This window comes from Salmo salar, chromosome 03 (assembly GCF_965601325.2).
Source record: "Salmo salar chromosome 03, fSalSal1, whole genome shotgun sequence".
NCBI lineage: Eukaryota > Metazoa > Chordata > Actinopteri > Salmoniformes > Salmonidae > Salmo > Salmo salar.
The window spans coordinates 101,104,119-101,126,218 of NC_138293.1; the positions used below are offsets into that span (position 1 = coordinate 101,104,119).

The following is a 22,100-nucleotide window of genomic DNA, read 5'->3' on the forward strand; positions in this document are numbered from 1 at the left end:
CCATGTGTATGTGACCAATAACATCTGCTAACCATGTGTATGTAACCAATAACATTTGATTTGATCTGACCTTTCAGTCTTGACAAAAAATAGCAATTTATTCTCACTTCGTAACACAACAAAATGTGGGAAAACTCAAGGGGTGTGAATATTTTTTTAAGGCTCTGTACATATCTTAAGCCCAATTCCCATAGCAGGGGTGCCGAGGGTGCTGCAGCACCCCCTGATAAATGACATAGCATAAATAATATAATAATAAAAATAACTTTTTCTGGTCAAAAGTAGTGCAAAATCAAGTCAAATCACATTTTATTTTTCACATGCGCCGAATAAAACAGGTGTAGACCTTACAGTCACATGCTTAGTTACAAGCTCTTAACCAACAATGCAGTTTTAAGAAAATTTAAAAAAGTTTTAAGAAAGTAAATTTTTATACTAAAATAAACTGAAGTAAAAAATAAATGTAAAAAAACACTATGTATGGAATAGGGTCATTTCATAATGTAGATACAGATATGCTGTGTCATCCCTGAGACTCACATGGAAAGTGACCCCCCTTCCCCATAATGAAGTTATATACAGTAGGAGCACCAGTCAAACAAGTAGCTCCTTCACTCTACCTAGTTCAGGTTTAATCTTATCGCCTCACTGAAGACACCTGGTCCTTTCTCACACCCAGTACAAACACAAACACTACAGGACTGCTGAGCTGGGCTGTGAAGCACCTCCACAACGCTTTATATTTGATAGGCTGCAGCAGAAGTGAACTCCTTTGTCGGCATGTGCACCTGCGTGTGCACAAAATCATCTGGGAAACTATTTGTGTGCCCGACTTATCTCATCTATAGTATAGTATTAGGCTCCCGAGTGGTGCTGCGGTCTAAGGCACTGCATCTCAGTGCAAGAGGCATCACTACAGTCCCTGGTTTGAATCCAGGCTGTATCACATCTGGCCGTGATTGGGAATCCCGTAGGGCGGCGCACAATTGACCCAGCATCATCTGGGTTTGGCCGCGGTAGGCTGTCATTGTAAATAGGAATTTGTTCTTAGCTGACTTGCCTATTTAAATAAAGGTTAAATAAAATAGTAGTCTGTATGTGTCCTGTACATTTCAACTGATCACACTAGACTTGGGCCGGGATTCAATCCCATCACCACTTTATCTTCATCTGAACTAGCCTTGGACCGGGATTCAGTCCCATCACCACTTTATCTTCATCTGAACTAGCCTTGGGCCGGGATTCAATCCCATCACCACTTTATCTTCATCTGAACTAGCCTTGGGCTGGGATTCAATCCCATCACCACTTTATCTTTATCTGAACTAGCCTTGGGCTGGGATTCAATCCCATCACCACTTTATCTTCATCTGAACTAGCCTTGGGCCGGGATTCAATCCCGTCACCACTTTATCTTCATCTGAACTAGCCTTGGGCTGGGTATTCAATCCCATCACCACTTTACCTTCATCTGAACTAGCCTTGGGCCGGGTATTCAATCCCATCACCACTTTATCTTCACCTAAACTAGCCTTGGGCCGGGATTCAATCCCATCACCACTTTATCTTCATCTGAACTAGCCTTGGGCTGGGATTCAATCCCATCACCACTTTATCTTCATCTGAACTAGCCTTGGGCCGGGATTCAATCCCATCACCACTTTATCTTCATCTGAACTAGCCTTGGGCCGGGATTCAATCCCATCACCACTTTATCTTTATCTGAACTAGCCTTGGGCCGGGATTCAATCCCATCACCACTTTATCTTCATCTGAACTAGCCTTGGGCCGGGATTCAATCCCATCACCACTTTATCTTTATCTGAACTAGCCTTGGGCCGGGATTCAATCCCATCACCACTTTATCTTCATCTGAACTAGCCTTGGGCCGGGATTCAATCCCATCAACACTTTATCTTTATCTGAACTAGCCTTGGGCCGGGATTCAATCCCATCACCACTTTATCTTCATCTGAACTAGCCTTGGGCCGGGTATTCAATCCCATCACCACTTTTCAGCTATGCACCTTTTAAAGGCAATGTTCCCTCCTTACCACCGTCACTCTACCTAGTTCAGCCTTGATGCTTTCACTCCCCCCCACTACCCTCACCCTCCTCACTCCTCCCCCCCCTCCTCCCACCTCTTCCTCCCTCTGTGGACCTAACTGGTCCAACGGGATGTTTTCCCACAGTCCCAGCCTCCAGCCCAGGTGAATGTAAGCCGGGGGGCAGATAGGGGCAGATAGGGCCAGATAGGGCCAGATAGGGGCTTCTGTGTCAAAGGTACTACAGTAGACTGTTAGAACGGACACACAGAGGGCTCTGTCCTATCTCTATAATAGCAGGCTTCCTCTCCCTTCAGACCCCACTGAGGCAGCAGACCCACACTATATTGAACCAACCAACACAAGCAGGTAAGTTACTCTTCTTCATGTTTTGTTTACACTATGGTTATGTCCCACATTTGTATTTGTATTTATTAGGGATCACCATTAGTTCCTGCCAAGGCAGCAGCTACTCTTCCTGGGGTCCAAACACTTTAAGACACTTACATTACATATAAAACAAAAGATAAAACAGTACATCATATAACATTATTACACCACTACATATCTCCAATACAAAATGTATAATACCACCATACAACAATATTACAATGAACGTGTGTGTAGAGTGCGTGTGCTAGGGTGTGTGTGTGTATGCGTGTGTCTGTTCCTGTGTGTGTGTATCTCTTCACATTCCCCACTGTTCCATAAGGTGTATTTTTATCCGTTTTTTTAAACCTGATTCTACCACTTGCATCAGTTACCTGATGTGGAATAGAGTTCCATGTTGTCATGGCTCTATGTAGTACTGTGCGCCTCCCATAGTCTGTTCTGGACTTGGGGATTGTGATGAGACCTCTGGTGGCATCTCTGTCCGAGCTGTGTGTTAGTCGTTCAAACAGACACCTCGGTGCATTCAGCAAGTCAACTCTTCATACAAAAACAAGTAGCGATGAAGTCAATCTCTTCTCCACTTTGAGCCATGAGAGCCATTTGCAATTTTCTTTAAGTCCCTCATTGTGGCACCTGACCAGACGACTGAACAGAAGTCCAGGTGCGACAAAACTAGGGCCTGTAGGACCTGCCTTGTTGATAGTCGTTAAGAAGGCAGAGCAGCGCTTAATTACACATACTTCTCCCCATCTTAGCTAATGTCGTTTCAACATGTTTTGATCATGACAGTATACAATACAGGTTTACTCCAAGCAGTTTAGTCACCTCAACTTGCTCAATTTCCACATTATTTATTACAAGATTTAGTTTAGGGTTCAGTGAATGATTTGTCCATAAAACAAAGGCACCCTTTTCCCTATATAGTGCACTACCTTTGACCACCATCTATTTTACTAGCAGGCTTCTTTTACACCAGCATCTATTTTACTAGCAGGCTTCTTTTACACCACCATCTATTTTACTAGCAGGCTTCTTTTACACCACCATCTATTTTACTAGCAGGCTTCTTTTACACCACCATCTATTTTACTAGCAGGCTTCTTTTACACCACCATCTATTTTACTAGCAGGCTTCTTTTACACCACCATCTATTTTACTAGCAGGCTTCTTTTACACCACCATGTATTTTACCAACAGGCTTCTTTTACACCACCATCTATTTTACTAGCAGGCTTCTTTTACACCACCATGTATTTTACCAACAGGCTTCTTTTACACCACCATCTATCTTACTAGCAGGCTTCTCTTACACCACCATGTATTTTACCAACAGGCTTCTTTTACACCACCATCTATTTTACTAGCAGGCTTCTTTTACACCACCATCTATTTTACCAACAGGCTTCTTTTACACCAGCATCTATTTTACTAGCAGGCTTCTCTTACACCACCATGTATTTTAACAACAGGCTTCTTAAAAAAAATCTGGCAAGCTAACTGTCAGTGATCAAACTGCTAAAGCAGGGTTGTCCAAGTGGGATGACTTGCAGTACATTGGCAAAGTCACAAAGTGCTGTACAGAAACCCAATACTGGAGGCTGAGACTGGAGGGGTCAGGTTGAAACTGTGGCCCCGTCCGACAATACCCCAGGACAGGGCCAAACAAGCAGGATATAACCCCATATCTGACCTCTAATCCCTGACCTCCAGAATGCGTGTGGCCTGTAATATCTGACCTGTAACCTCTGACCTCCAGAATGCGTGTGGCCTATAATATCTGACCTCTAACCTCTGACCTCTTATCCCTGACCTCCAGAATGCGTGTGGCCTGTAATATCTGACCTGTAACCTCTGACCTCCAGAATGCGTGTGGCCTGTAATATCTGACCTGTAACCTCTGACCTCCAGAATGCGTGTGGCCTGTAATATCTGACCTCTAACCCCTGACCTCCAGAATGCGTGTAGCCTGTCTGTTAGTGCTGTTCCTATTGACCCTGGTGCAGCTGGGAGGCTGTCTGCTGCTAGGAGCCTTCAACATCAAGACATTCGGAGACAAGAAGTCCTCCAACTCAACCCTCATGGACATCATCACTCAGGTAGAGCTTTATCTCATAACATCATAATGTAACGCTTTATCTCATAACATCATAATGTAACACTTTATCTCATAACATCATAATGTAACGCTTTATCTCATAACATCATAATGTAACACTTTATCTCATAACATCATAATGTAACACTTTATCTCATAACATCATAATGTAACGCTTTATCTCATAACATCATAATGTAACGCTTTATCTCATAACATCATAATGTAACACTTTATCTCATAACATCATAATGTAACTGTAACGGTTGTCGTCGGATTGAGACCAAAACGCAGCGGGTATATGTGTACTCATCTTCTTTTATTAGGGAAAGAAGGAAAAACCAAAATAAACACGTACACCAAATGAAACACAACGACGAATAAACAGTCCTGTAAGGCCATAAGCTATACATGGAACAATCTCCCACAAACACTAAACCAAACACATACCCATATATAGGACTCTCAATCAGAGGCAACGAGAAAACACCTACCTCCAATTGAGAGTCCAACCCCAATAAACAAAACATAGAAATACAACAGACTAGACAGAACATAGAAATACACTAACATAGAACAGTACTCAAAAACCCGGAAATAATAAATCAAACACCCTACTACATAAACCACCACCCCGAACCACATAAAACAAATAACCTCTGCCACGTCCTGACCAAACTACAATAACAAATAACCCTTATACTGGTCGGGACGTGACAATAACACTTTAATAACATCATAATGTAACACTTTATCTCATAACATCATAATGTAACACTTTATCTCATAACATCATAATGTAACGCTTTATCTCATAACATCACAATGTAACGCTTTATCTCATAACATCATAATGTAACGCTTTATCTCATAACATCATAATGTAACGCTTTATCTCATAACATCATAATGTAACGCTTTATCTCATAACATCACAATGTAACGCTTTATCTCATAACATCATAATGTAACACTTTATCTCATAACATCACAATGTAACGCTTTATCTCATAACATCATAATGTAACGCTTTATCTCATAACATCACAATGTAACGCTTTATCTCATAACATCATAATGTAACACTTTATCTCATAACATCACAATGTAACGCTTTATCTCATAACATCATAATGTAACGCTTTATCTCATAACATCATAATGTAACGCTTTATCTCATAACATCATAATGTAACGCTTTATCTCATAACATCTTGGGACGAAAAGTGTTTGTAGATTCTCCATTTGAAAGTACTTCTTAGTCCAAGACTAGGCTGTTTCCGGGAACCTTAGTTGTTATTCATTTATATTATGATTTTTTATGTATTAGATAGTGCACCGTTATGATATCGTGCTGATCCAGGAAGTAAGAGACACTGACCTATCAGCAACCAACAAACTGATGCAGCACGTCAACAAGTAAGACCAATCACAGCCCTGAAACAATATTACATCCACTAACCAATGACAGCCCCTCTGATATAAAGACTTTGTAATGTGTGTTGTTTAATAACTACATAATGATATTGTAATGTGTGTTGTTTAATAACTCTATAATGATATTATAATGTGTGTTGTTTAATAACTACATAATGATATTGTAATGTGTGTTTTTTAATAACTACATAATGATATTGTAATGTGTGTTGTTTAATAACTACATAATGATATTGTAATGTGTGTTGTTTAATAACTCTATAATGATATTGTAATGTGTGTTTTTTTAATAACTCTATAATGATATTGTAATGTGTGTTTTTTAATAACTACATAATGATATTGTAATGTGTGTTTTTTAATAACTACATAATGATATTGTAATGTGTGTTTTTTAATAACTACATAATGATATTGTAATGTGTGTTGTTTAATAACTACATAATGATATTGTAATGTGTGTTGTCTAATAACTACATAATGATATTATAATGTGTGTTGTCTAATAACTACATAATGATATTGTAATGTGTGTTGTTTAATAACTCTATAATGATATTGTAATGTGTGTTGTTTAATAACTACATGCTGATATTATAATGTGTGTTGTTTAATAACTACATAATGATATTGTAATGTGTGTTGTCTAATAACTACATAATGATATTGTAATGTGTGTTGTTTAATAACTACATAATGATATTGTAATGTGTGTTGTCTAATAACTACATAATGATATTATAATGTGTGTTGTCTAATAACTACATAATGATATTATAATGTGTGTTGTCTAATAACTACATAATGATATTATAATGTGTGTTGTCTAATAACTACATAATGATATTGTAATGTGTGTTGTTTAATAACTACATGCTGATATTGTAATGTGTGTTGTCTAATAACTACATAATGATATTGTAATGTGTGTTGTTTAATAACTACATAATGATATTATAATGTGTGTTGTCTAATAACTACATAATGATATTGTAATGTGTGTTGTCTAATAACTACATAATGATATTATAATGTGTGTTGTTTAATAACTACATAATGATATTGTAATGTGTGTTTTGTTTGTTGTCAGAGGCTTGTCTCCCTATAGGTACCGTCACATTGTCAGTGAGGAACTGGGACGCAGTACCTACACAGAGAGATACCTCTACCTGTACAGGTAATATACAGAGAGATACCTCTACCTGTACAGGTAATACACAGAGAGATACCTCTACCTGTACAGGTAATACACAGAGAGATACCTCTACCTGTACAGGTAATACACAGAGAGATACCTCTACCTGTACAGGTAATACACAGAGAGATACCTCTACCTGTACAGGTAATACACAGAGAGATACCTCTACCTGTACAGGTAATACACAGAGAGATACCTCTACCTGTACAGGTAATACACAGAGAGATACCTCTACCTGTACAGGTAATATACAGAGAGATACCTCTACCTGTACAGGTAATACACAGAGAGATACCTCTACCTGTACAGGTAATATACAGAGAGATACCTCTACCTGTACAGGTAATACACAGAGAGATACCTCTACCTGTACAGGTAATATACAGAGAGATACCTCTACCTGTACAGGTAATACACAGAGAGATACCTCTACCTGTACAGGTAATATACAGAGAGATACCTCTACCTGTACAGGTAATATACAGAGAGATACCTCTACCTGTACAGGTAATATACAGAGAGATACCTCTACCTGTACAGGTAATATACAGAGAGATACCTCTACCTGTACAGGTAATATACAGAGAGATACCTCTACCTGTACAGGTAATATACAGAGAGATACCTCTACCTGTACAGGTAATATACAGAGAGATACCTCTACCTGTACAGGTAATACACAGAGAGATACCTCTACCTGTACAGGTAATATACAGAGAGATACCTCTACCTGTACAGGTAATACACAGAGAGATACCTCTACCTGTACAGGTAATATACAGAGAGATACCTCTACCTGTACAGGTAATATACAGAGAGATACCTCTACCTGTACAGGTAATATACAGAGAGATACCTCTACCTGTACAGGTAATATACAGAGAGATACCTCTACCTGTACAGGTAATACACAGAGAGATACCTCTACCTGTACAGGTAATATACAGAGAGATACCTCTACCTGTACAGGTAATATACAGAGAGATACCTCTACCTGTACAGGTAATATACAGAGAGATACCTCTACCTGTACAGGTAATATACAGAGAGATACCTCTACCTGTACAGGTAATACACAGAGAGATACCTCTACCTGTACAGGTAATATACAGAGAGATACCTCTACCTGTACAGGTAATACACAGAGAGATACCTCTACCTGTACAGGTAATATACAGAGAGATACCTCTACCTGTACAGGTAATATACAGAGAGATACCTCTACCTGTACAGGTAATATACAGAGAGATACCTCTACCTGTACAGGTAATATACAGAGAGATACCTCTACCTGTACAGGTAATACACAGAGAGATACCTCTACCTGTACAGGTAATATACAGAGAGATACCTCTACCTGTACAGGTAATATACAGAGAGATACCTCTACCTGTACAGGTTCTGTTCTGCTCTGTACTGTGCCGTTCTGTGCGCACTAAACACTGAAACCATCTCCTAAAGCGTGTGTTTGTCCTGTTATATGATAGAGAGGAGACGGTCTCTGTGGCTAAGAACTACACGTACGATGACGGCTGTGAGCCCTGCGGTACAGATACCTTCATTAGAGAACCCTTCATTGTCATGTTCTCCTCGAACTACACAGGTAGAGAGGGGGAGATGGGGGAGGGAATGGGAGAGGGAGGGGGTGATGGGGAGAGGTGGGAGGGGGAGGGAGATGATTATGGGGAGAGAGCGGGGAGGGAGAGGGGGAATGAGAGGGAGAGAGAGATTCAGTGTGTGTGTGAGAGAGCGATAGAGAGAGAGAGAGATAGAAAAAATATGAGGTTCCTTTACATAAAAAAATATTAACTCAAAAAACGTGTATTTTTTTCATTAGTCCACTGTTGATACAGTCAGTCCCAAGATGTTTTACATGTCAGCAGGCAAGTTTAACATATTAGACTTTCAAGAAGCTCTCACGTCGTTCGTCGGAAGGAGCGGACCAAAGTGCAGTGTGTGTATCATTCCACATATTTTATTGAACTGTGAAACTATGCAAAATACACAAATAAACTAAAGAACAAAAACAACAAACCGTGACGAAGAGGTGCAACATACACTAACTCAGAAACAATCTCCCACAAACCTAGGTGGGAAAAACAACTACTTAAGTATGATCTCCAATTAGCGACAATGATGACCAGCTGCCTCTAATTGGAGAACATCCCAAAAAAACAAACATAGAAATACAAAAACTAGAAAAAAAACCCTGTCACGCCCTGACCTACTCTACCATTAGAAAATAACAGCTTTCTATTGTTAGGATGTGACAGAAGCAAAGTGTCATGAAGCATTTTGCATCATACAGCTGCACCATCGAGAGCATCCTGACCGGTTGCATAACCACCTGGTATGGCAACTGCTCGGCATCCGACCGTAAGGCGCTGCAGAGGGTAGTGCGTACGGCCCAGCACATCACTGGGGCCAAGCTTCCTGCCATCCAGGACCTATATACTAGGCGATGTCAGAGGAAGGCCCAAAAAATTGTCAAAGACTCCAGTCACCCAAGTCATAGACTGTTTTCTCTGCTACCGCATGGCGCCAAGTCTAGGTCCAAAAGGCTCCCTAACAGCTTCTACCCCAAGCCATAAGACTGCTGAACAATTAATCAGATGGACACCCGGACTATTTACATTAGTTTTGTACCATACCACTCACAGTTTATTATCTATGCATCACTTTAACCTTACTTACATGGCCAAATTACCAAGACTAAACCGCACATTGACTCGGTACCCTGTTTATAGCCTTGTTATTGTTATTTTATTGTGTTGCTTTTAATTAAAAATTGTTACTTTAGTTTATTTAGTAAATATTTTCTTAGGTCTACTTTTCTTGAACTGCATTTTTGGTTAAAGGCTCGTAAGTAGCCATTTTCACGGTAAGGTCTACCTACACCTGTCGGCGCATGTGACAAATAAAATTAGATTTGATTTGATTAGATTGTTGATGACGTTACAAGTGTCTCTCTGCTTCTTCTTCTTCTTCTTTTATTCTGTACATGAATCCGAGACACTCCATTTAGTATGATATGTATGTATTCATTTGTGGACGTCCATCACCCATTTCATATGATACAGTGTATTCGGAAAGTATTCAGACCCCTTGACTTTTTCAACATTTTGTTACGTTACAGCCTTATTCTAAAATGGATTTAAAAAATAAAAAATTGCATCAATCTATACACATACTCCATAATCACAAAGCAAAAACAGTTTTTTTCAAATTTAAGGAAAATCTATTACAATAAAAAAAACTGAAATGTCACATTTACATAACATAAGTATTCTGACCCTTTACTCAGTACTTTGTTGAAGCGCCTTTGGGAGCGATTACAGCCTGGAGTCTTCTTGGGTATGACGCAACAAGCTTGGCACACCTGTATTTGGGGAGTTTCTCCCATTCTTCTCTGCAGATCCTCTCAAGCTCTGTCAGGTTGGATTGGGAGCGTCGCTGCACAGCTATTTGCAGCTCTCTCCAGAGATGTTCGATCGGGTTCAAGTCCGGGCTCTGGCTGAGCCACTCAAGGACATTCAGAGACTTGTCCCGAAGCCACTCCTGCATTGTCTTGGCTGTGTGCTTAGGGCCATTGTCCTGTTGGAAGGTGAACCTTCGCCCCAGTCTGAGGTCCTGAGCGCTCTGGAGCAGGTTTTCATCAAGGATCTCTCTGTACTTTGCTCCGTTCATCTTTCCCTTGATCCTGACTAGTCTCACAGTCCCTGCCGCTAAAAAACATCCCCACAGCATGATGCTGCCACCACCATGCTTCACCGTAGAGGTGGTGCCAGGTTTCCTCCAGATGTGACGCTTGGCATTCAGGCCAAAGAGTTTAATCTTGGTTTCATCAGACCAGAGAATCTTGTTTCTGATGGTCTGAGAGTCTTTAGGTGCCTTTTGGCAAACTCCAAGTGGGCTGTCATGTGCTTTTTACTGAGGAGTGGCTTTCATCTGGCTATTCTAACATAAAGGCCTGATTGGTGGAGTGCTGTCAGAGTGACCATCAGGTTTTTGGTCACCTCCCTGACCAAGGTTCTTCTCCCCAGAATGCTCGCATTGGCCGGGTGGCCAGCTCTAGGAAGTGTTTTGGTGGATCCAAACTTCTTGGTACCCTTCTCTAGATCTGTGCCTTGACACAATCCTGTATCAGAGCTCTATGGACAATTCCTTCAACCTCATGGCTTGGTTTTTGCTCTGACATGCACTGTCAACTGTGGGACCTTATATAGACAGGTGTGTGCATTTCAAAATCATGTCCAATCAATTTAATTGACCACAGGTGGACTCCAATCAAGTTGTAGAAACATCTCAAGGATGATCAATGGAAACAGGATGCACCTGAGCTCAATTTCAAGTCTCATAGCAAAGGGTCTGAATACTTATGTAAATACCTTTTTTTGTCAATTTATTTTTAAATGGCCAAAAATTTATACAAACCTGTTTTTGCTTTGTCAGTATGAGGTGCTGTGTGTAGATTGATGATGATTTCTGTACAGCACTTTGACATATCAGCTGATGTAAGAAGGGCTATATAAATAAATTTGATTTGATTTGATTTAAAACATTTTTTATCCATTTTAGAATAAGGCTGTAACGTAACAAAATGTGGAAAGAGTCAAGGGGTGTTAATACTTTCCGAATGCACTGTATGTTACGAATTACAATTTATATTATATGTTACGAATCTGCAAAATGTATGAGATGTTACGAATTCTAGCTAGGTGGCTAGGTGGCTAACATTAGCTAGCTGGCTAACGTTAGCTAGGTTGGGGGTTAAGGTTAGGGGAAGGTCTTAGCTGACATGCTAAGTACTTGCAAAGTAGCTAAAAAGTTGTAACTAGCTGCTAAATAGCTAAAATGCTAATTAGCTAAAATGTACGTAATGAGATTCAAACTCGCCCTTGTCCAACCACCCTACTTTTGTCTTAAATAACCATCTTTGTCATGTAACCAAATGTAACATATTGTACAAATTTGTGTGTCCCAAATGTACATTTACTACGTTACTGTGACGTCTACTCGAGCTCCTCCTCTCTGGCGCTCGTTGTCAACAGTTTATTCATTATTACGCACACCTGCCACCATCGTTACGCACACCCGCCACCATCGTTACGCACACCCGCCACCATCGTTACGCACCCCTGCCACCATCGTTACGCACACCTGCCACCATCGTTACGCACCCCTGCCACCATCGTTACGCACACTCGCGCTTCATGAGACACACCTGGACTTCATCACCTTCCTGATTACCTTCCCTATATACAGTTGAAGTCGGAAGTTTACATACACCTTAGCCAAATACATTTAAACTGAGTATTTCACAATTCCTGACATATAATCCTAGTAAAAATTCCCTGTCTTAGGTCAGTTAGGATCACCACTTTATTTTAAGAATGTGAAATGTCAGAATAATAGTAGAGAGAATGATTTATTTCAGCTTTTATTTCTTTCATCACATTCCCAGTGGGTCAGGAGTTTAAATACACTCAATTAGTATTTGGTAGCATTGCCTTTAAATTGTTAAACTTGGGTCAAACGTTTCGGGTAGCCTTCCACAAGCTTTCCACAATAAGGTGGGTGAATTTTGGCCCATTCCTCCTGACAGAGCTGGTTTAACTGAGACAGGTTTGTAGGCCTCCTGGCTCGCACACACTTTTTCAGTTCAGCCAACAAATTCTCTATAGGATTGAGGTCGGGGCTTTGTGATGGCCACCCCAATACCTTGACTTTGTTGTCCGTAAGCCATTTTGCCGCAACTTTGGAAGTATTCTTGGGGTCATTGTCCATTTGGAAGACCCATTTGCTTTAACTTCCTGACTGATGTCTTGAGATGTTGCTTCAATATATCAACATAATTTTCCTCCCTCATGATGCCATCTATTTTGTGAGGTGCACCAGTCCCTCCTGCAGCAAAGCACCCCCACAACATGATGCTGCCACCCCCATGCTTCACAGTTGGGATGGGGTTCTTCGGCTTGCAAGCCTCCCCCTTTTTCCTCCAAACATAATGATGGTCATTATGGCCTGAAGGTTGGCCTTGAAATACATCCACAGGTACACCTCCAATTGACTCAAATTATTTCAATTAGCCTATCAGAAGCTTCTAAAGCCATGACATCATTTTCTGGATTTTTCCAAGCTGTTTAAAGGCACAATCAACTTAGTGTATGTAAGCTTCTGGCCAACTGGAATTGTGATACAGTGAATTATAAGTGAAATAATCTGTCTTTAAACTATTGTTGTCACTCCCTTTGGGTCTTTCCCTAGGCATTGTTGTTTCTGTTCCAGTGTTCATGTCTGTACGCTGCCCGTGTTTCTTGTTTTGTTCTATGTTCATTTATTTATTAAATACACTCCCTGAATTTGCTTCCCGACTCCCAGCGTCCACGTTGCAGTTCCATCTAGTCTATGAGACCAGGCTGAATATCTTGAAAAACTCATGATTAATGAAGACATTAAATCTTTAATTCTCCCTTCCCCTCTTTCTGTTTTTCTCCCTCCCTGCCTCCCTGCCGCTCTCCCTCCCTTTCTGCCTCCCTCCCCTCCCTCTCCCTCTCTCTTTACCTCACTGCCTCTCTCTCCTTCTCTCTCCCTCCCTGCCTCCCTCCCTCCCTCTCTTCTAGCTGTGAGGAACTTTGTTTTGATACCTCAACACACGTCTCCAGACTCGGCAGTGAAGGAGGTTGACGCTCTGTACGATGTGGCCACTGACGTCAGAGCTCGCTGGAACACCAATGTGACTATACAACACACACACACAAACAAACACAGATACAGGCACGCACACACGCACTCTCCTCTGTAGTAGTTCTGCTAGGGGACTTCAATACTGGCTTTTATTTTATTTTCTCTCTATGGACTCTACACACACACTGATACACACACACTGACACAGACACACACTGATACACACACACACACACACACACACTGATACACACACACACAGACACCCACTGATACACACACACACTGACACACACACACACACACACACACACACACACACACGCACACACACACATTGACACACAGCACTGACACACACACACACACACACACACACACACACACTAACACACACACAGTGACACACACACACGGGGACACACACACTGACACACACACACACACACTGATACACACACACACTGACACACACACATTGACACACAGCACTGACACATACACACAGTGACACATACACACAGGGACACACACAGTGACACACACAGTGACACACACACACACACACGTATACTGACTCCACACACACATATAATCATCATTTACACTGAGTGCACAAAACATTAAGAACACCTTCATACTATTGAGTTATAGATTTAACATGTATTCCATGTTGAGTTTGAATCCCAATATTACACTTTATATTCATCACAGAAGACTGAAATATAACAAAACTGTTTGACATAGAAACACCAGATTTCCATCGTTAGTAATTATGCATCTTTATTCATTATGAAAAAATATGAATAAATAAATAAAATATTACTGTATTTAGTCATATGAATATTATTATTACTACCCATGAGGCCAAAGAGGGAGATGTTGGTCTTTGACTGCAGGAAAGGGCTAACCTGTCTCCTCCTCTTCATCTACACTGATTGAAGTAGATTTAGCAAAGTGACATCAATAAGGGATCATAGCTTTAACCTGGATTCACCTGGTCAGTCTGTCATGGAAATGTTTCGTACAATCACTGCTGCTACTCTTGTTTATCATATATCCTGATGCGTAGTCACCATACCCCTATACATACAGTATCTACCTCTATCACTCCTGTATCCCTGCACATTGTAAATATGGTATTGGAACTGACCCTGTATATATACTGTACACTGAACAAAAATATAAACACAAAATGGAACAATTTCAACGATTTTAATGAGTTAGAGTTCATTTAAGGAAATCAGACTGAACAAAAATATAAACGCAACATGTAAAGTGTTGGTTCTGTGTTTCATGGGCTGAAATAAAAGATCCCCTGAAATGTTCCATTCGCACAAAAAGCTTATTTCTCTCAAATGCACAAATTTGTTTACATCCCTGTCAGTAAGCATTTCTCCTTTGTCAAGATAATCCATCCACCTGACAGGTGTGGCATATCAAGAAGCTGATTAAATAGCATGATCATTACACAGGTGCACCTTGTGCTCTAAAATGTGCAGTTCTGTCACACAATTCCACAGATGTCTCAAGTTTTGAGGGACCGTGCAATTGGCATGCTGGCTGCAGGAATGTCCACCAGAAATGTTGCCAGATAATTCAATTTGAATTTCTCTACCATAAGCCCCCTCCAACGTAATTCTAGACGTTGGAGGAGTACGTCCAACCGGCCTAAAAAAAAGCACACCAGCCCAGGACCTCCACATCAGGCTTCTTCACCTGCGGGATGGTCTGAGACCAGCCACCCGGACAGCTGATCAAACTGTGGGTTTGCACAACCGAAGAATTTCTGCACAAACTGTCAGAAACCGTCTCAGGGAAGTTCATCTGCATTCTTGTTGTCCTCGCCAGGGTCTTGACCTGACTGCAGTTTGGCGTTGTAACCGACTTCAGTGGGCAAATGTTCCCCTTCGATGGCCACTGGCACGCTGGAGAAGTGTAATCTTCATGGATGAATCCCGATTTTAACTGTACCGGGCAGATGGCAGACAGCGTGTATGGTGTCGTGTGGGTGAGCGGTTTGCTGACGTCAACGTTGTGGACAGAGTGCCCCATGGTGGAGGTGGGGTTATGGTATGGGCAGGCATAAGATACGGACAACGAACACAACTGCATTTTATCGATGGCAATTTGAATGCACAGAGATACCGTGACGAGATCCTGAGGCCCATTGTCGTGGCATTCATCCTCCACCATTACCTCATGTTTCAGCATGATAATGCATGGCCGCATGTTGCTAGGATCTGTACACAATTCCTGGAAGCTGAAAATGCCCCAGTTCTTCCATGGCCTGTATACTCACCAGACATGTCACCCATTGAGCATGTTTGGGATGCTCTGGGTAGAAGTGTACGACAGTAGGTTCCAGTTCCCACCAATATCCAGAAACTTTGAACAGCCATTGAAGAGGAGTGGGACAACATTCCACCAGCCACAATCAACAGCCTGATCAACTCTAATGTGAAGGAGATGTGTCGCGCTGCATGAGGCAAATGATGGTCACACCAGATACTGACGACTGATGTTCTGACCCGCACCCCTACTTTTTTTAAAGGTATCTGTGACCAACAGATGCATATCTGTATTCCCAGTCATGTGACATCCATAGATTAGGGCCTGATGAATTTATTTAAATTGATTAATTTCCTCATATGAACTGTAACTCAGTAAAATCTTTGAAATTGTTGCATGTTGCGTTTATATTTTTGTTCAGTGTTGTACTACATTAATATTGAATATTGCATTGTTGGGTTTTAGAGTTTACAAGAGAAAGGCATTTCACTGTTCTTGTGCACATAACATTAAAACATGAAACTTGACTTGCACACAAAGGTTTGATTGATTGATTGATTGATGAATTGATTGGCAGGACATAGTGCTACTGGGGGACTTCAACGCAGGCTGTCGCTACGTGAGTGGATCAGACTGGCAGCGGATACGCCTCTTCACAGACGACAGATACCATTGGCTGATACCTGACCACGCTGACACCACTGTCTCCAACACCGACTGTCCCTACGACAGGTCAGAGACACCCATGCACCTATACACGCACGCGCACACACACACACACACACACACACACACACACATACATTTTCAACACACACACACATATACACACACATTTTCAACACACACACACATTTACAACACACACACATGTACACATTAGTTTTCAACACACATACACACAATTTCAACAAACACACATTTACACACACAATTACAAACAAACACACATTTACACACACAATTACAAACACACACACATTTACACACACAATTACAAACACACACATTTACAAACACACACATTTACACACACAATTACAAACACACATTTAGACACACAATTACAAACACACACATTTACACACACACATTTACACACACAATTTCAACACACATTTACACACACACAATTTCAACACACACATTTACACACACAATTACAAACACACATTTACACACACAATTATAAACACATTTACACACACAATTACAAACACACATTTACACACACACATTTACACACACATTTACAAACACACACATTTACAACACACACACACCAACTGCCCCCATGACAGGTTAGACCTAGCACACACAATCACTCAGTTACTCACTCACACACACACACAAACTCACACACACACACAAACTCACACACACACACAAACTCACACACACACACACACACACACACACTCACACACACACAAAGTCACACACACACCCACTCACAGACTAACTGTTGGTCTGGTTGTGAAGGGTGGTGGCCACCACTGAGATGATGAGAGGAGTGGTCCCTGGGTCGGCTGAGGTGTTCAACTACATGACACAACTGAAGCTCAGCCACAGCATGGTAACAACTCTTAACCCTTAAAGGTGGACTCAGCCATATGATGTTGCATGCACGAAGTAAACACAATATCGGGTCCATTTCCACAACTGATAGCATTGAAGCGTGAGGCTAAACATTCAATATGTATATTTTATTGTCACATACACCGGATTGGTGCAGTGTAATGTGTTGTTGTACAGGGTCAGTCATAGTAGTATGATAGGTGCAGTATAATGTGTTGTTTTACAGGATCAGCCATAGTAGTATGATAGATGCAGTGTAATGTGTTGTTTTACAGGGTCAGCCATAGTAGTATGATAGGTGCAGTATAATGTGTTGTTTTACAGGGTCAGCCATAGTAGTATGATAGGTGCAGTATAATGTGTTGTTTTACAAGGTCAGCCATAGTAGTTTGATAGGTGCAGTGAAATGTGTTGTTTTACAGGGTCAGCCATAGTAGTATGATAGGTGCAGTGTAATGTGTTGTTTTACAGGGTCAGCCATAGTAGTATGATAGGTGCAGTGTTGTTTTACAGGGTCAGACATAGTAGTATGATAGGTGTTGTTTTACAGGGTCAGCCATAGTAGTATGATAGGTGCAGTGTAATGTGTTGTTGTACAGGGTCAGCCATAGTAGTATGATAGGTGCAGTATAATGTGTTGTTTTACAGGGTCAGACATAGTAGTGTGATAGGTGCAGTGTTGTTTTACAGGGTCAGCCATAGTAGTATGATAGGTGCAGTGTAATGTGTTGTTGTACAGGGTCAGCCATAGTAGTATGATAGGTGCAGTGTAATGTGTTGTTTTACAGGGTCAGCCATAGTATTATGATAGGTGCAGTGAAATGTGTTGTTTTACAGGGTCAGACATAGCAGTACTTCACCCATGGAGCCAACTAGGGTTAAGTGCCTTGCTCAAGGCCACATGGACAGATTTTTCACCTTGTCAGCTCGGGTATTCGAACCGGCAACAGTTACTGGACCAACGCTCTAACCCAGTGGTCACCAACTTTTGGTCGTGGAAGCTGTAGGAACGGTGGTTTGAGATATCCGATTGGCCAGCGCAGTATGCGAACTCGATTTAGCCACAGATCTCCCGGTCCGCCGGGTAGGCGGAGTTTGTCTTTTCAGACAAATTAAATGGTTCAAAATGGGAACCCTTTGCCTACCCGGTGCGCAGGGCTTCTGAATCAAGTGCACCAACCACCAACAGGGCTTCTGGATCAAGTGCACCACCCGCCAACAGGGCTTCTGGATCAAGTGCACCAACCACCAACAGGGCTTCTGGATCAAGTGCACCAACCGCCAACAGGGCTTCTGGATCAAGTGCACCTATCGCCAACAGGGCTTCTGGATCAAGTGCACCAACCGCCAACAGGGCTTCTGAATCAAGTGCACCAACCGCCAACAGGGCTTCTGAATCAAGTGCACCAACCGCCAACAGGGCTTCTGGATCAAGTGCACCTATCGCCAACAGGGCTTCTGGATCAAGTGCACCAACCGCCAACAGGGCTTCTGGATCAAGTGCACCTATCGCCAACAGGGCTTCTGGATCAAGTGCACCAACCGCCAACAGGGCTTCTGGATCAAGTGCACCAACCGCCAACAGGGCTTCTGGATCAAGTGCACCTATCGCCAACAGGGCAACACGAATACAAAAAACAAAGTAGCACTTTATCATTGGCTTTTCTACAGAAATGTTTGGTGATCGACTAGGAATGCCTTGAAGATCGACCAGTGGATCGCGATCGACCGGTTGGTGACCGCTGCTCTAACCAATAGGCTACCTGCCCTAAACTTCTCTTCTGCTTTGGTCCCGTAGCTACCACGTTGTAGCAGCGTGAAGCGCACCTGTGCACATGTGCAGATACTTTTTGGGACTGTGTCAGAGCAAAGTCTCAGCAAGGGCTCATTTCAAAATATGTGGTGATGCTCATTGCAACGTCATCTCACTGAGTCTACCTTTAACCTTTAAGTGTGATATTTTGGGTTGTTGAAGATGTATTTCTTAGCAGTTTATATGGTACAAGGATTCTCTACACTTGCTTGTTTTGTCACATACAATGAAATTAGGGGAACTATTAGAATTTTAGCAACCAGGAAATGGAGAAGCCATTTCTGCATATTTCACCTTAAACTCAAGCCAGGCTTCCCCTCAACAGTAAATCAACTCTTAACTCTAGTCTGTTTGTGCATTTCTACACAATTTTAAAACTCTCAGCAAAAACAAGCAAAATTGACTCAGTCAATAGGAAACTTAACATTCACCTCAGTCAATGGGAGACTGAACATTCACCTCAGTCAATGGGAGACTGAACATTCACCTCAGTCAATAGGAGACTGAACATTCACCTCAGTCAATAGGAGACTTAACATTCACCTCAGTCAATAGGAGACTTAACATTCACCTCAGTCAATAGAGGACTTAACATTCACCTCAGTCAATAGGAGACTGAACATTCACCTCAGTCAATAGAGGACTGAACATTCACCTCAGTCAATAGGAGACTGAACATTCACCTCAGTCAATAGGAGACTTAACATTCACCTCAGTCAATAGGAGACTGAACATTCACCTCAGTCAATAGGAGACTGAACATTCACCTCAGTCAATAGGAGACTGAACATTCACCTCAGTCAATAGAGGACTTAACATTCACCTCAGTCAATAGGAGACTGAAAATTCACCTCAGTCAATAGGAGACTGAACATTCACCTCAGTCAATAGAGGACTTAACATTCACCTCAGTCAATAGAGGACTTAACATTCACCTCAGTCAATAGAGGACTGAACATTCACCTCAGTCAATAGAGGACTTAACATTCACCTCAGTCAATAGGAGACTGAACATTCACCTCAGTCAATAGAGGACTGAACATTCACCTCAGTCAATAGGAGACTGAACATTCACCTCAGTCAATAGGAGACTGAACATTCACCTCAGTCAATAGAGGACTTAACATTCACCTCAGTCAATAGGAGACTGAACATTCACCTCAGTCAATAGGAGACAGCTACTTGCATTTTGCCTTCTAATCAGGATTGGAACGATTTTAGTAGCCTATTTTAAATGGTTGGTGTTGAGCTAGGTAGAGTAACAGTGTCTTACTGGTACAGCTCTACTCTCTCTCCCCCTCTCAGGCATTGGCTGTCAGCGACCACTACCCTGTTGAGGTGAAGCTGATTGGTCACGCCCCTGCTGCATGAGCCCACCTCCAGGAAGTGTTCAGACACTCTCAAATTGCACCCTATTCGTTTTGTAGTGCACTACTTTGGACCAGGGCCTTCTATAGGGAATAGGGTGCCAGTTGAGTGTCATCACCATGACCTGTTTCAATAAAACTCAGTGGAACTGTGCTCCTGTTATCATTTGTGTCGACATGTCCTGTTCCAATAAAACTCAGTAGAACTGTACTCCTGTTGTTGTTTGTGTCCAACATTCAAGCTGAAACAAGTGCTTTATAAGAGATGGAAGAGCACATATGAATTCTATATTCATGTTGGAGTTTGGTTCTGTAAGCCCCTCAGTAACAGCTCAGACACCAGTGGAATGGCGTCCAATCCAACCAGATACACCTATTAAACACATATGGCTACTGTTTGATCAATTAAACCCAACCATTTGAAGGTTATAAGATTGCTTCTCTACAGATTTTGTCTGTCCCAACAATCTAAAAATGTGGCTTGAGGTGGTTTAGAGGTCCAAGCCTCTGCCTCTGGAGCACATGTACAATGTACCACTGACAGCATGGGTTGGAATCCAGCCTGGAGCTCTTCCATCACTCTCTCTACCTTTCACCTCTTCCATCACTCTCTCTCTCTACCTTTCACCTCTACCATCACTCTCTCTCTCTACCTTTCACCTCTACCATCACTCTCTCTACCATCTCTCTCTCTACCTTTCACCTCTACCATCTCTCTCTCTCTACCTTTCACCTCTACCATCTCTCTCCCTCTACCTTTCACCCCTTCCATCTCTTTCTCTCTACCTTTCACCCCTTCCATCTCTTTCTCTCTACCTTTCACCTCTACCATCACTCTCTCTCTACCTTTCACCTCTACCATCACTCTCTCTCTACCTTTCACCTCTACCATCTCTCTCTCTCTCTACCTTTCACCTCTACCATCTCTCCCTCTACCTTTCACCTCCTCCATCACTCTCTCTACCTTTCACCTCCTCATCACTCTCTCTACCTTTCACCTCCTCCATCACTCTCTCTCTCTACCTTTCACCTCTACCATCACTCTCTCTCTCTACCTTTCACCTCTACCATCACTCTCTCTCTACCTTTCACCTCTACCATCTCTCTCTCTCTACCTTTCACCTCTACCATCTCTTTCCCTCTACCTTTCACCCCTTCCATCTCTTTCTCTCTACCTTTCACCTCTACCATCTC

The 22,100-nt window shown here is 41.8% G+C and overlaps 1 protein-coding gene across 2 annotated transcripts; it reads left to right on the forward strand.

Moving 5' to 3' along the window:
- The first annotated feature begins 2,183 nt into the window (after window positions 1-2,183).
- Window positions 2,184-21,117, forward strand: dnase1 (deoxyribonuclease I). Of its 2 annotated transcripts, XM_045715931.2 has the most exons (9): window positions 2,185-2,414; window positions 4,394-4,535; window positions 5,865-5,953; window positions 7,062-7,148; window positions 8,657-8,772; window positions 13,793-13,905; window positions 16,726-16,880; window positions 17,631-17,724; window positions 20,845-21,117. In XM_045715931.2, exons 2-9 carry the CDS (start codon window positions 4,395-4,397, stop codon window positions 20,908-20,910), a joined length of 861 nt encoding a protein of 286 aa, XP_045571887.2. In that variant the 5' UTR covers window positions 2,185-2,414; window position 4,394; the 3' UTR covers window positions 20,911-21,117. The 2 variants fall into 2 exon arrangements, with proteins under 2 accessions (XP_045571888.2, XP_045571887.2); XM_045715932.2 differs by lacking the exon at window positions 17,631-17,724 and having other exon boundaries at window positions 2,184-2,414.
- The last annotated feature ends 983 nt before the right edge of the window (window positions 21,118-22,100 follow it).